Genomic DNA, 14,714 nt, shown 5'->3' with positions numbered 1-14,714 from the left:
AGGAATGATTTGCTGTTTGATGAATGCTTTGCAATTTTAACAAAATGATATTTTAAAATGAAGAATGTAGGCAACCTTGTGTTTTATAAGTCTGATTACTTGTTTTCATCCCCTTTTTTTAGATAATACTAAATATTCATATAGTCCAGGATGTCCAGTTTTCTACTGTTTACAAGATATCATGCGAGTCTGTAGTGAATCCAGCACCCACTTTGCCACTCTTACAGCAAGAATGTTAATTGCTCTGGATAAGTAAGAAATGTCATTAGAAAAAACATTTCAAGTTATTTAAAATATTCTCAGAATATTCTTCAAACATGAAAAATACTAGCTTACATCCAGCTTTTGAGAGTACCTTGGTAATGTAACATGCTCTGTTGTATATTTGTTTCTGAATTCTCTTAAGTTATTGATTGGTACCAGTAGAGAGGATTTCCACACCAGGAGTTTCTTACACAAATGAAATCATGGATCTGCAAACAGAATCACAAATGTTTTAGACAAATCTCAGTGCAGATGTTATTGGTTTACAGTCGATTGTCTCAATTCTATAAAGTGATGATAAGGATGGCAGTTGCATAGATGGAACAGTGGTCTAGGGCCCTGCTATGGGGCAATCTTGATAATACTCTATTAGAGAGCAAGTCCTGTAATTCCTACACCTTTAATTTTCCATTAATAAAATAAGACTGAAAATAAATAAGGCTGCCACTCACTCATGCTATAATGGTGTTTATGGAGATTAATATAATGAAAGTTACAAAGTATACCCTACTTTTTTAAAAGAAGGTGTTATCACTAATGTAAATATAGAATATTAAAAAGAAACATGTTATTGGGTGCTTTAAGCAACAGAAAAACAAAGAGCAAATGACTTAATTAGTAATGATAATAAAAATCTCCATCAAGGCAGTTTGAATATATATTGTTAAAGGCTTGTTCTGTAAGTAGCACATTGACTTGTTTGTCTTTGCTTCTGGACAAGGACTACTATGGTTTGTCCTTCCTGTTTTTCAGGTGGTTAGATGAGCGACATGCCCAATCTCATTTCATTCCAGCTTTATTCCGACCTTCTCCTCTTGAGCGGATAAAAACTAATGTCATCAACCCAGCATATGCCACTGAACCAAGCCAGATAGAAAACTCACTTCATATGGGCTATAGTGCATTAGAAATAAAAAGTAAGATGTTAGCCTTGGAAAAAGCAGATACTTGTATCTATAACCCTTTGTTTGGGTCAGATCTGCAGTATACAAACAGGGTAAGTAAACATTTGAAAGAATTACGTCTATTTTCCAAAGCAATTTAACAGTGTCCATAAATGTCCATTTGTTTTTCTCTATAAAACCTTTATTATCAGTTATGCACATCACAATAACAGGTATTGGTACTTATTTTGTTTGAGGGATTTATAACTTACATAGTTCAAATTTTTGGTTCTTTTCCTCTACTAGGTAGATAAAGTGGTAATAAATCCATACTTTGGCCTCGGAGCTCCAGATTATTCAAAAATTCAGATTCCTAAGCAAGAAAAGTGGCAGAGAAGCATGAGCAGTGTTACAGAAGACAAGTACTGTTTTACTTGCATTCTTTTTTTTTCTCTTTTTCCTGAAGCCCCATGCTAAAATTATTGTTTAAAGTTCATTATATATATTTAACATCTACTGGTCATCCTGCCATCTGGGGGAGGGGGTGGGAGGTAAGAGGTGAAAAATTGGAACAAGAGGTTTGGCAATTGTTAATGCTATAAAGTTACCCATGCATATAACATGTAAATAAAAGGCTATTAAAAAAAAAAAAAAAAAAAAAAGAATGAGCAACAACAACAAAAAAATAAAAATAAAGTTAATTATACACAAATACATCTTCTATACTCTACTGAAATCCTCTCAATTCCTTTCTGGGGAGTAGAAGTGACCCTTGGTTCTTGAATCTTGTGTCCATTAGACACAAGCTGTGGAAAAAGTTTGAGTATGAGCCTAGTGGTGAATTTTGTCACCTAGAGAGCAGCCTAACTGGTTGATCACAAAGTTCCTCCAATCAGTCTTAAAGTCTGGCTGCCATGTCGTAGAATGGCTGCATCCTGCATCATTGACAGGAAGGATTCGTGCCCATTAAACCATGATGTATGAAATAATAATGAATATTCACCAAAAAATAGTCATTCTTTTGCTTAAACTTAAAACAGATTTTTAAGGCAAATTAACAAATGTAATATAGGTATGTTCACTTTTGTTTTCAAGTACATTTTGAATTTTATTTCTTTTATCATTATTAGAGAACATCAGTGGGTAGATGATTTCCCTCTTCATCGAAGTGCCTGTGAAGGAGATTCAGAATTATTGAACCGTCTTCTCAATGATAGTTTTTCAGTAAACCAGCTAGATAATGACCACTGGGCACCTATTCATTATGCATGCTGGTAAGTATCTTTCTTTAAAAATATGGTTACATTCTATATTTTTGTAATTATTATGATTTTGTTATTTAAATTATAATTATTTAATGTTTGTTTCATTTCTACAGTGTTCTAGTGCTTTGTGTAATTAATTAAAAAAATCAAAAGATAGCAGTTGCTGTCTTGAGGAATTGGTATTTTCAAGTATCCCCATGTACTTATTATCTTTAGTTCTTTAATGAATTGACAATTATCAAGATTGGAATTAATATTCCAGTTTTACTTACTAATGTAAATAACTGTAACAGTAAGAGAAGTTGGGCTGGTCACATGGCCAGAACAGAGAATGACAGGTAAGCAGCCAGAATACTCCTCTGGAGAAAGAAAGGAAGATCCCAACTCATTATATGGACTCCCTCCAGAGAACTTGGGAGAGAGCATAGACAGGTGTCTCAAAGGCTGGGGAGGATTGATGGGTTGCAATCTGTATCACTGGAGAGAATTCCCAACTAGGTGAGATTAGAGATCAATTAGTAAACTTATAAAAGCCTTTTCTTCAAGTTATTGAGTATGCAGAGATTTTTTAAAATATCACAAGTGCTTGTCTTCAAAAAACTTTATTCTACCAGTGAAAAGGGGATGAGATGATATGGGAAAAGACGTGACTAGTACCTCAGAGAAGTGTGAGATAAGGTAGAAAGTGATAAGGAGAAGATCAAGATCCATTTTGTCAAGATAAAATGCCATGGAGAGAGGGTATACTGAGCTGCGGTATAATAGGAAATGTCTAGGAGGAGGCAGCCCATATATGGAAGCAGAGATGAGCAATGGCTACCTTCCAGATGTGAAGGATGCAGGCTCAGGTCAGCTGGTTGTCAGGTTTGACTAGATTCTAGTGGAAAAATGTGAAGCCCAGAGATATTTTGTCAGATTACAAAGGATCTTAAAGGTGAAGGGAGGACGTCTTTTCTGAAGGCAATAGGAAACCCTCTGGCTTGACATGGTCAGAATTTACCTTAAGAAAATTGTTTTGGTAGCTTTGCCAGATATGGATTAAGAGAGTGTCTACTGCTTAGGCTATTGTAGGAAAAGCATCAACTCTTCTGTCTTCTGTTTGACTCTTCACTTTGTTCAGATCACTTACGCCCTTCCCCTTCCTTACCTCCTGTCCACTTTCTACACTATCTACAAGACTGGGCCTCATTTCCTGCTTCTTTAGTAAAATCTTTCCTGCTCACCTTAGACTAAAGTGAGTTCTCCCTGTTTTGAACTCTTATGTTATTTTTTGTGTTCTATTATAATATTTACCATACTGTTGTATTGCTTGTTAATTAACCCTTGTATAGCTCAATTTTTCTCATTTATATCTTATTTCCCCATCCACATTGTGAACTCCATTAGGGGAAGTGTAATGGGACAGAACTCTGAAGAAATATACTTGAGGCAAGGATTCTTGCAACAAGGTGTTAACTCAGTGGAATTGATAAGACAATGGTTATTATTTAGTTTAGCATGGTGATTAATAGTTCTCTAGTTCAGTATGATTGATTTAATCTTACAACAAATAATGGTTCCCTAGTAATATAATAATTGGCTTATACTCAGTATGATGAAGTGATTTAATTGTAATAGAGTATATAAACTAGGAGCAAACTCAGCCACAAAGAGGGGGGAAAAGGGGTGAGGAAGACTTGACCAGCCTCATAGTGGCTGTCCTGCCTTCATCACTTTTCCACTGAGACCAAGGACTCGGGCTGGTCCCAAGATCCTCCAGAAAGCTAGTCTGGACATTGTTTTAATCCACCCCGGTGTAGGGGCTCTAGAAATTTTGTCACCCCAACTTGGGGGGCTCTAGAAAGTAGGACATTACATTTGGATGTATAGACTGGCTGGCTGGCTGAGGCTGCTAACACAGACTGGGAGACTGAAGGAGACAATAAAGACTTTGGACTTTATCCCTGACTATTCTCTTGGTGATTATTTTTCTGAGACCAAGGCTGGTCCAAAGGCCCTCCAGAAAGCTAGTCAGAACATTACAGGAAAGGACCATACATATCTTATACTACTATGTTCTACAGGCCTTAAAAATATCTTGCACTAATAGATACCTAATGAATATTTATTGATTTAATTTTTATTTTTACTTCATTAGTCTTAATTTGTTAATCCTAAATTACATCAGATTAGTGAGACCATGTGGACCTTTTTCATGGACTTCTTTTCTTGAGGTTATTTTGTAGTTATTGAATTAAGTCCTTAATTATTTATTAACTTTAATTGCCTCATTTATAAATTCTGACATATTTCTTTATCTTTACCTTCTAAGTGAACAGCTAGGTGGTTCAGTGGCTACAATACCAGACTTGGAATCAGGAAGACTTATTTTCCTGAATCCAGCCTGACACTTAACTGTGTGACCCTGGACAAGTCTCTTAATCCTTTGTGCCTCAGTTTCTCTTCTCTAAAATGAGCTGGAGAAGAAAATGACCAACCACTCCCAAAGTATCCTTTCCAAGAAAACCCCAAATAAGGTCACCAGGGTCAGATACAACTGAACAAAAACAAGCAGACGCCTTATACTTTATTTTACTTTGTATTTCTCTCCTTTCCATTCCCCCTCAGTTGATATTAGAAGTGATGTTTTCTCCCAGTTCATCAGAAATAGAAACACTCAGCTTGAACCAGAACTACTCAGAAATAAACTTAGTCACCATACACATTTACGTCAATGTCTTAATCCCTTGTTATATGTCCTAGAAAACCTTAGCAATCTTTGCAATATTGTCTAAAAATAGGATTAAAAAATAAATCACAGGTGATTTTTGTAGTTAATAAGTTTTTTTTTTTTTTTTCTGTAGGTATGGAAAAGTTGAGGCCACTCGCATGCTGCTAGAAAAAGGAAAGTGTAATCCAAACCTCTTAAATGGACAGCTTAGTTCTCCCCTTCATTTTGCTGCTGGAGGAGGACATGTTGAAATAGTGCAAATCCTTCTAAACCATCCAGAAGTGGACAGAGTAAGTTGCTTTCACTTTTTAAAAAGAGTGACTACACAAATAATAATGGCACAGTATGCAGTTGTAGTCCTTCCAAGAGTCTTGACATTGAGAGTTATTCATCATTTTATAAACATAGATGAAAACAATTCATATTTATATGCAAGTTTTGCCTTTGTAATTAAACATTTAACCAATATTCTAGTGATTTCCTATAAAAAAGTTCCTTCTGAAAGCAATAAACTGGGAAAACATTTTTACAGTCAAAGGTTCTAAAAAAGGCCTCATTTCCAAATTATACAGAGAATTGACTCTAATTTATAAGAAACCTAGCCATTCTCTAATTGATAAATGGTCAAAGGATATGGACATTTCTCAGATGAAGAAATTGAAACTATTTCTAGCCATATGAAAAGATGCTCCAAGTTAATCAGAGAAATGCAAATTAAGACAACTCTGAGATACCACTACACACCTGTCAGATTGGCTAGAATGACAAGGAAAGATAATGCGGAATGTTGGAGGGGATGTGGGAGAACTGGGACACTGATACATTGTTGGTGGAATTGTGAACACATGCAGCCATTCTGGAGAGCAATTTGGAACTATGCTCAAAAAGTTATCAAACTGTGCATACCCTTTGATGCAGCAGTGTTACTACTGGGCTTAGATCCCAAAGAGAAATCTTAAAGAAGGGAAAGGAACCTGTATGTTCAAGAATATTTGTTACCTCTTGGTAGTGGCTAGAAACTGGAAACTGAGTGGATGCCCATCAATTGGAGAATGGCTGAATAAATTGTGGTATATGAATGTTATGGAATATTATTGTTCTGTAAGAAACGACCAGCAGGAAGATTTCAGAAAGGCCTGGAGAGATCTACATGAACTGATGATGAGTGAAATGAGCAGAACCAGGAGATCATTATATACTTCAACAACAATACTATATGATGATCAGTTCTGATAGATGTGGTTCTCTTCAACAGTGAGATGAACCAAATCAGTTCCAATTGAATAATAATGAATTGAACCAGCTACATCCAGTGAAAGAACTCAAGGAAATGAATGTGAACCACTACATAGAATTCCCAATCCCTCTATTTTTGTCTGCCTGCATTTTTTATTTCCTTCACTGGTTAATGGTACATTAATATTATTCTTCTGCAACAAAATAACTGTATGGACATGTATACATATATTGTATTTAACATATGCTTTAATATATTTAACATGTATTGGTTTACCTGCCATCTGGGAAAGAGGGTGGGGGGCAAGTAAAGGAAAAATTGGAACAAAAGCTTTTGCAACTGTCAGTGCTGAAAAATTACCCATTCAAATATCTTATAAATAAAAAACTATCATAAAAAAAATAAAAGTCATGTTGCAAAAGAAAAAAATAAAATAAAAATAAAAAGGTTCCTTCTGCTTCTAGGGTACATATTAATAAAATAACTTAAGAGAAAAATAAAATAACTTTTGCAAAACCTTGATTGTATCTATAATCAGAAAACAATAGATACTGAACAAAGTTTGTGAACATTAGCCATTGGACACATATTAAACATATACAAAATAGTAAGTACTTCAGAATTTCCTAAGAGACAAACTGAAGACTGAAGAAAGTAGTTAGTGAATAATAGCTGTAAATTGAGGCACAATAATACTGCCTTACTATTGCATTATTGAGATTCAAAGTTTAAGATTTGGGGGAAGCTGTAAGAGTTATCAATGAACTTTCTGTTTAGAAAATAACTTGATACTTACAATTCTTTTTTTTTTTCCTTCTTTGAAGCACATTATTGACCAACAAGGAAGGTCTCCTTTAAATGTCTGTGAAGAAAACAAACAGAATGACTGGGAGGAGACTGCAAAACTGTTGAAGGAAGCTATAAACAAACCAGTAGGAATTGTCTTTTTAAACAGATTTGAGCTGTTACATGTTTTTAAGTTTATCTATTATTTATGAGCCTTTGACAAGGTAGCACAGGTTACTGATGGCAAGCTATTAAGTATGCCCCTTTCTATCTGAGGCAAGAGGCCAGATAGATATTACAGCTGGGTGATTAGAATTGACATGTTAGTAAACACTCGTTACATTACTCTGATAATTCTATGTTCGTGATTTTTCCAGTTATATAGACATTTGCTTTTGCTTGGCAACTGCTTCTCATTGATGGGACAAATCAAAACTATAAAATTTGTAGAAAGAATGTTTAAAATGCTTAGAATATTTTTATTTTTTGGTAGAGTCAACATTATTTTTAGGTAGAAGCGACCACTTCAGTGGCTCCAGAAATTTCTGTGTTTTCATTAAAGCAAGATTTCTATTAAGGTATACTATATTATTATGTCTCAAGTTACTATATTTGCTTAAAAGTTATATATTTCTTTTAAAAATTCACTAATTTTATTCATTCAATGTAGCTTACCAACTATATATATATGTTAAAAAATTAGTAAGGTTTCATTGCATTTAGTTGTTTGTTAGAATGGACAATGTTCATATATCCTTTTTGCATGTTTCTAGAGTTTTGTTATTCAGTTATTTTCGTTATTTTTATCTGATTCTTCGTAAGCTCATTTGTAGTTTTCTTGGCAAAGATACAGGTGCTAAAATGGTTTACCATTTTCTTTTCCAGCAGACAGATGAGGAAATTGAGGCAGACAGGGTTAAATGACTTAAATGCCCAGGGTCACTCAGCCAGGTATCTGGGTCCGGATTTGAACTCATGGCCCAGCACTCTATCCACTTTGCCACTTATCTGTCACTTCTAGATCATATTGCTATTTAATGTATTATGTTGCTGAAAGAACTAAAATTTATTGTGATTTTAATTTATATTATTTCTCAAGCACTTAAATAATCTAAAATTTTTCCATTGTGGGCATGCTCTCCAACAATATAAATCACAGATTTACTTTGCCTTGAAAAGTTCCTGGGGCTGGGAGGAGGAGAGGAGATGCTCCTGACCCAAATATCTGACAAGCCTGGCAGTGAGCCACAGATAGGGCAGCACACAGCAGCCTTGGGCACACTATGCTGTCAGGACAGCTTCTTGGTAGCACTTTTCATAGCATGAGAAAGCTTGGTGCTGTAGCTCTTCCGAACTTGGGCTCACTTCCACCACAATGTAATGTTGAATAAAGGATTATCAGCAACCAGAGGAAACTTAGATATGCAATAAGAACAATGTTGTTATTAGACTCATATGTCAAAAATGTGAAAACTATCGAAAATAACTTTCTAAAGAAAATTCAAATTTAAATTGTTATTTTAAGTATTATCAACCCATCTTTCTCTTTTATCAACCAACAAGTATCTGTTGAGGGTCTTCTCTTTGTTTTTGTGTTTTGCTGGTGTTTTCAAGGATTCAGAAGAATAAAATGTGACCCTGCCCAGTACATCTTGGAAAACAAGGTTAACACATATGGAAAACAGCATGTATGATGAGGTGCAGTGTAGAATTTGATGCTCAGGGCCCATGTTGGAGATTTCTAATTATTTAGATCTTGGACTGAACCTAGTGAGGTTCTATTGGGAAGTGTTTATCATTCTGAAAACTTTGAGAGGCAGGATTTGAACCCATCATTTCTGATTCCAAGAATTTATACTACTATGTCCACACCCAAATATAGACTTTACCCACAGATGCAACATAACTTTTACCACAAATAGATCACTAACTGGATATATCAGTTTTAGCCTCTTTTGAATTTATAGTGAGTGAAGGAAATCAATCTTGTGACATGTCTCCAGTGACTCTGAGCGCCTGGAGCAACAGAAGGCCTTTAGTTTCAGGATTGAAAGAGCCCTGGTTCAAATCCTGGATAAATCCCAAGATCTTACCAGGGCTTGGGCTTCATCCAGCTTGATCTGCAACTCTCTGTTAGAAATTCAAGGGGACAAGGGATGTTAGTGTAATATAGCTAGTGGTAAATTTAAAAGGATGCCAGTATTTAATCTGGCATCCTTGGCACTTCTCCTGTTGCCTCATGCCAACCATCTTTCTTGTTGTCCATTTTCTTCTGAACTTCCCACCATGTGATAGGAGTATTTTGTGTCCACACTAAGCTTGCATACCTCTGTTGCTCACTTACAAACTGTGGTTTCTTTAGGCTGTCACTCTCCCTTCCACGTTCTCCCCAAGGATGCTGTGTTTCTGGTTTTGGACACCTTTTCTATGATTTTCTTTCCCTGTAGCCATGTAGCCATCTGAAAATTCCTTATCCTTTTCTTGTTATCCAACCCTAAATTCTTTAATCCTTCTATCACAATCATTCTTGTTTGTAAACTTTAGTTTGTCAGATAACAGTATTAATTCTCTGAATTAAGGGTCAGGGTCAGGGAGGATTACAGCAAACTCCTCTTTCTTTCACAGTATGAGCTAGTTCTGTATTATCACTTTGTGATACAGTAGACATTCTATTTGACAGGGAGGAGAGAAGCATTTTTGTCCAAAATGAGAACTGTACCCCACCCCCTCAGCCTTCCTGACCATGCTATGTATGGCACTGGGAGTGGGGTCTGTGAAAGGTCCTTAGGAGCCCGGGCTCCTGGACTTGCCTGCTAATGAGGCTTACAATTCATATTACATGGTTACAAGTGTTGAGGTTTCTTTTTTTTTTTTTTTTTTTTTCCTGCAATGGGATGGAAGAGAAATTTTGTTATTTGGGGAAAAAATTGTAACTCCAAGATACATAGTAGCAATGCCCCACAATATCTACTCAGTGTCAGTCAGATTAGATCCTGAGAAATGAGAAGAGGACAGAAGAGGAAAATGCCAGAGGAAAAAAGCCACCAGCATCCCTCATTCTTTTCAGTCCCCTTCACTTTACCTTTCCAAAGTCCCTCAGCATGATTTAGCTTATCCTGGGCTTGACTTGCGTCCTTTGGATTTGCTGTTTGCCCATACCATCTAGTGGCAATAGGGATGATAAAAAGGGACTTGAATTTTTTGCTTTGGGTGTTGCCCTCCTGGGAAGGAAAGGGCTGAAATGACTGTTATAAAGACAAAAGATATATATTTTTAAAGCCTTTGAATATTCTAAAAAGTTAGACTAACTAAGAATTTTTGTTACAACTTATGTATTTCGTTTTAGACAACTTATGTATTTTGTTATTATGTAGCAGTATTTTATTGTGATGTGTTTGTGTGTATATTCACTATACAGTCTCTCATACACACAGATATACAAACACCCAGGCAATTAATCAACATTTATTAAGTGTCTTTATATCTATGTTTTATAGTACATAAGACTCCCATGTATAATCAGGATATCCTGGACATTTATGCATGTATCCTTAGACCTGTAACAAATTTTTATTTTAAATTACTACAGAGTTATTGACATTAACCCCAAATAATGTTATTGGCATGCAAAAATATTGGATTTCCCCAGTAGTCAATCCTCCATCAACCAAAGGAACTGTGTCCTGAGAATTTCCTCCACCAAGAGAAGTCACCCCTCTTCTATGACTTATTAGATGAGTCTTAATTACAGGAAGTACCTATAGATTTTATGAATTGCCTAAGGTCACAACTGCCGAATATTATGAACTAGATTTTAACCCAGAAGTTCTTGACTCTGGGCCCATCATTCTTTCAGCCTCTATCTGTAATTACTAATCAAACCATTTTCTGTCCTAGCTACTTTAAATTGGGGCTTTAATGCACACATACTGGGAATTATTCCCCTTCATTCCCCTCCTTTTTCCTCTCTCTCCCCTCCCTCCCCCCAAAAACATTGGAGAAACCTCCTAGTCACTTCGTGTCTCAAGCATACACTTTCTTGCCTCCATCCCATGCATGGAATGTCCTTTCTATTCACCTTTACCTACTGAATATCCGTCCTTGGAAGACTAAATGATTGTTACTGTATTCAGAAACCTGTGTCCCAATCCTTCCCTCCAAATAGCATTTTTTCCCTCTAAACTTATTTATTTAATAAATAATTTTTTTTATAGCTTTCTAATGCATTTGTAAATCAAACCTTCACATGAAGCCTGATCCCTCCTAAGACAGCTCTCTTGCTACCACTCTACCCAATTCCCCAATGACCTCACTTTGGTCATCCTTTCCCTCTTACATATTTAATCTTTCTCTACTTGCTCTTTCATTTGTCTCTCAGAGATTATCATCTCTCCCTAATCTCCCAAAAGTTCCCTAACCCAGGACTCTTCTAGATTTTCTATTATTCATCTACTGCCTGCCCTTCCATGTTAGACTTATTTAAGATGGAGTAAAGATCATGAACTCAGATGTTAAGTTAAAGTGGTGGTAGAATAGCATTATGAAAAACGAATTTCTGTCTGAAGCAGAAAAGACTACATTAGGTTATGTACCTTGCCCAGTGGCCTGAAGCAGAAAAGACTGCATTAGGTTATGTACCTTGCCCAAGGATGAAGGGTTCATTTGTTGAGAATGGTAGAAAATTAGGGGGACAAGAGTTTGGAGTAAGGGGATTAAAGCATCCCCAAAGAAGATGATCTTGTGAAGGCCCATACTCTGAAATGTCAAAGTTCTGAATCCAGTTATTATAATTTTGGGGTGAATTAATTTTCCAAATTATACCACAACGATCAGCCTCTGATTGTATTGGTTCCCCAGTATTGGTCATGCTGCCTGTGGTACAAGTGGCATGCTTATCTTGCCTCTAATAGGACACAATGTATTCATCCTCGGTTCCATTCCAACCCAATTTACCCATTGCATAATCATCTTCCACTGATAGTCTCTACTGCACTGTCCACAAACTCACTACCCTTGAGTTTCCATCTTTAATGAAATTCTGGCTTTCCTCTATGACACCACATTTCCTAAAACCCCCTTTATCCTCCATTCTTTGCATCTCACAAGGCCAGGAAAGTCTGGAATCTATTCCACCTCCCACTCATCCCTGCTCCTATCATCTACTGATTTTTTTAAAAATTTATTTATTTTTGCTGAGGCAATTGGGCAATCCTTTCCCAGGATCACACAGCTAGGAAATGTTAAATATCTGACATCACATTTGAACTCAGGTCTTCCTGAATTAAGGACTGGTGCTCTATCTATTGTACCACCTAGCTGCCCCTCATCTACTGATTTTTAAGTCATTAACCAAACTTTTTTTCCAGTGTAGTTAGACTACTAAAAGGGGACCTCCTAAAAATTTCTCCTATACCAGCTTTTGAGGTTTTTAAAATTTCTTGCAGAAAGTTTAAGAAGGAGACTATATATCTGTGGATATATATTTTACGTGACTATGAGCAAGTCATACCAGCTGCTAGGTACTCTTCACCAAATATATGTATATATAATGGATAATTGTCAATAAATATGGCCCAAAAATTCTTACTTGATCACTAACCAGTCTGAATGATATTTCCATATTAGAAATCTGTTTAATATAGCATATGATTTCATTCTTTATTGTAGTATGAAAAGGTACGGATATATCGAATGGATGGATCTTACCGTTCTGTTGAACTAAAACATGGAAACAATACCACAGTACAACAGATTATGGAAGGAATGCGTCTTTCTCATGAAACACAGCAGTATTTCACTATTTGGATCTGTTCAGAAAATCTCAGTAAGAAAAGTTTTATTATATTGTAAATATTGTTGATAAATTTAAAATAATGCCTTGGGCGGGAGAGCCTACTGTGTTATAAAACTGAAAATCCAATATTTTCAAAATTCCTGTCTTAATCTGCTACTTTTATTTTGCTCTTTGTACTTTCTCCTCCTTGTCATTTCTTTTGTTATGTATTTATGCTTTTTTTTAAAAGATTAAGTGTTATTTTTAATATTAAGAATCTTTCCATCTATAAAATGGAGGGAATGATGTGTGATTCCTTACTGAGAAAAAATTAGTCTTATGTTTGTATTTGGGAGTTTACTGTGAGAAATGAATGTTTCTCTCTTATATTTAGTAACTGTTACTTTAGGACTAAGGTTTTCCCTGTTTCCATTTCATCCAGAAATAAATCAGCGTAAGAAATCTCTCTGAAAAATTTACTCAGGCCAAGATCTTAACAGACTGCAAAAGAAATTCTAAGTTCAGGCTATGAGATGTGTTCCTGTTCATTGTGTTTTTCCTGATTGGTCTGAGGAAGTGTTGATTCTTTCTTTCTGTCATAAGAAATGATGTAAAAATTGATATCTCTATTAATTAAGATTTGGGTGCCACAGGTCATGGACCCCAAGATCCTTGGTTTAATTTATTGCCCACTTCTCATTACTCTTGTCAACCAATCAGACAGAGCTGCTTTTCACCCTCAAGTGAAATCCTTTTTTAAAAGACTTTATAAATATCAAAAGTTCAAGGGATTTGCTCTCTTGATGGCTAATGAGGGGACAATGACAATCAAGGGAACTGCTTTCTAGAGGTAGTCAGTAAAATTGATTTTAATTTATCCTGGAATTCAGTCTCTTAGAACTTTTTAATTGTCACATTGCCAACGAGGAAAGTAGCTGTTATCACATAATTTATTCAGAATATCATCTATTTTTTTAAGTATTATAGTTAGCAAACATTCCATTTTTATTTTAGTATCATAATTCTCTCATTTAGAAAGGAGTTAATAAAAAGGAAAGAAGCGAGATTGCTTTTGTTACAAGGCAAAATAATTTTAAAGTAGTACTATTTTTGAAAGAAATAAAGAGCTAAAGGTGAAAACTGTTTCTTCCTGAGAAAATTGAATTTTGTGCAACAATTTTCAGAAGTTTTAAAAGAAATATATTCTGACTCACAAGAAAACATAACCTAATGCTCTTATGTCTAAATCACTATTAGAAGATTTTTTTTCACTCAGGTAAAACTTGGATTTAAAAGAAGAAAGAATTGCAAATAATGTGTAATATGTGATCAGATAGATATGTTTTCTCTTTGAACAATCTGTATGTCTGTGCGCATGCACATGCATGTGCATATACAGAGAATCTATATAAAATGTGATCACATCTGAAACATGTTTCATGTATTTTGCAGATATAAAATAGTATTTCAAGGAATTTTCACTCTTAAGACAGGAATTTTTTAAAGTTTGCCACTCAAAGAAAAAAATAGCACATTGTTAAAATCATACTTAGTTATCTTATTCATAGAATCTATCAGATATAAATGTCAGATCAAGTTAATTTTTAAAGTCCAAGTATTGGGGCAGCTAGGTAGCACAGTGGATAGAACACCAGTCCTGAAGTCAGGAGGACCTGAGTTCAAATGTGACCTCAGACCCAACACTTCCTAGCTGTGTGACCCTGGGCAAGTCACTTAACTCCAATTGCCTCAGGTAAAAAAAAGTCCAAGTATTTGTGTAATAGAAAAAATGCAA

At 35.4% G+C, this 14,714-nt stretch overlaps 1 protein-coding gene across 4 annotated transcripts in view; it reads left to right on the top strand.

The window, feature by feature from the left end:
* KRIT1 (KRIT1 ankyrin repeat containing) overlaps window positions 1-14,714 on the top strand; it is a 39,649-nt gene that overhangs the window by 16,870 nt on the left and 8,065 nt on the right. For 3 of the 4 annotated variants that reach the window (XM_031940004.1, XM_031940006.1, XM_031940005.1), the window contains 7 exons: window positions 123-252; window positions 1,018-1,261; window positions 1,455-1,570; window positions 2,279-2,422; window positions 5,257-5,413; window positions 7,185-7,292; window positions 12,814-12,970. In XM_031940004.1, coding sequence (XP_031795864.1) covers window positions 123-252; window positions 1,018-1,261; window positions 1,455-1,570; window positions 2,279-2,422; window positions 5,257-5,413; window positions 7,185-7,292; window positions 12,814-12,970 — 1,056 coding nt within the window. The remainder of the gene's footprint in view (window positions 1-122; window positions 253-1,017; window positions 1,262-1,454; window positions 1,571-2,278; window positions 2,423-5,256; window positions 5,414-7,184; window positions 7,293-12,813; window positions 12,971-14,714) is intronic. The other variant, XM_031940007.1, reaches the window with a different exon arrangement.

The sequence above is a fragment of the Sarcophilus harrisii genome, chromosome 5 (genome assembly GCF_902635505.1).
Source record: "Sarcophilus harrisii chromosome 5, mSarHar1.11, whole genome shotgun sequence".
In the NCBI taxonomy this organism is placed as follows: Eukaryota; Metazoa; Chordata; class Mammalia; order Dasyuromorphia; family Dasyuridae; genus Sarcophilus; species Sarcophilus harrisii.
Note: the sequence above shows the minus strand (reverse complement) of the source record. Positions and strands in the feature narration are given on the sequence as shown.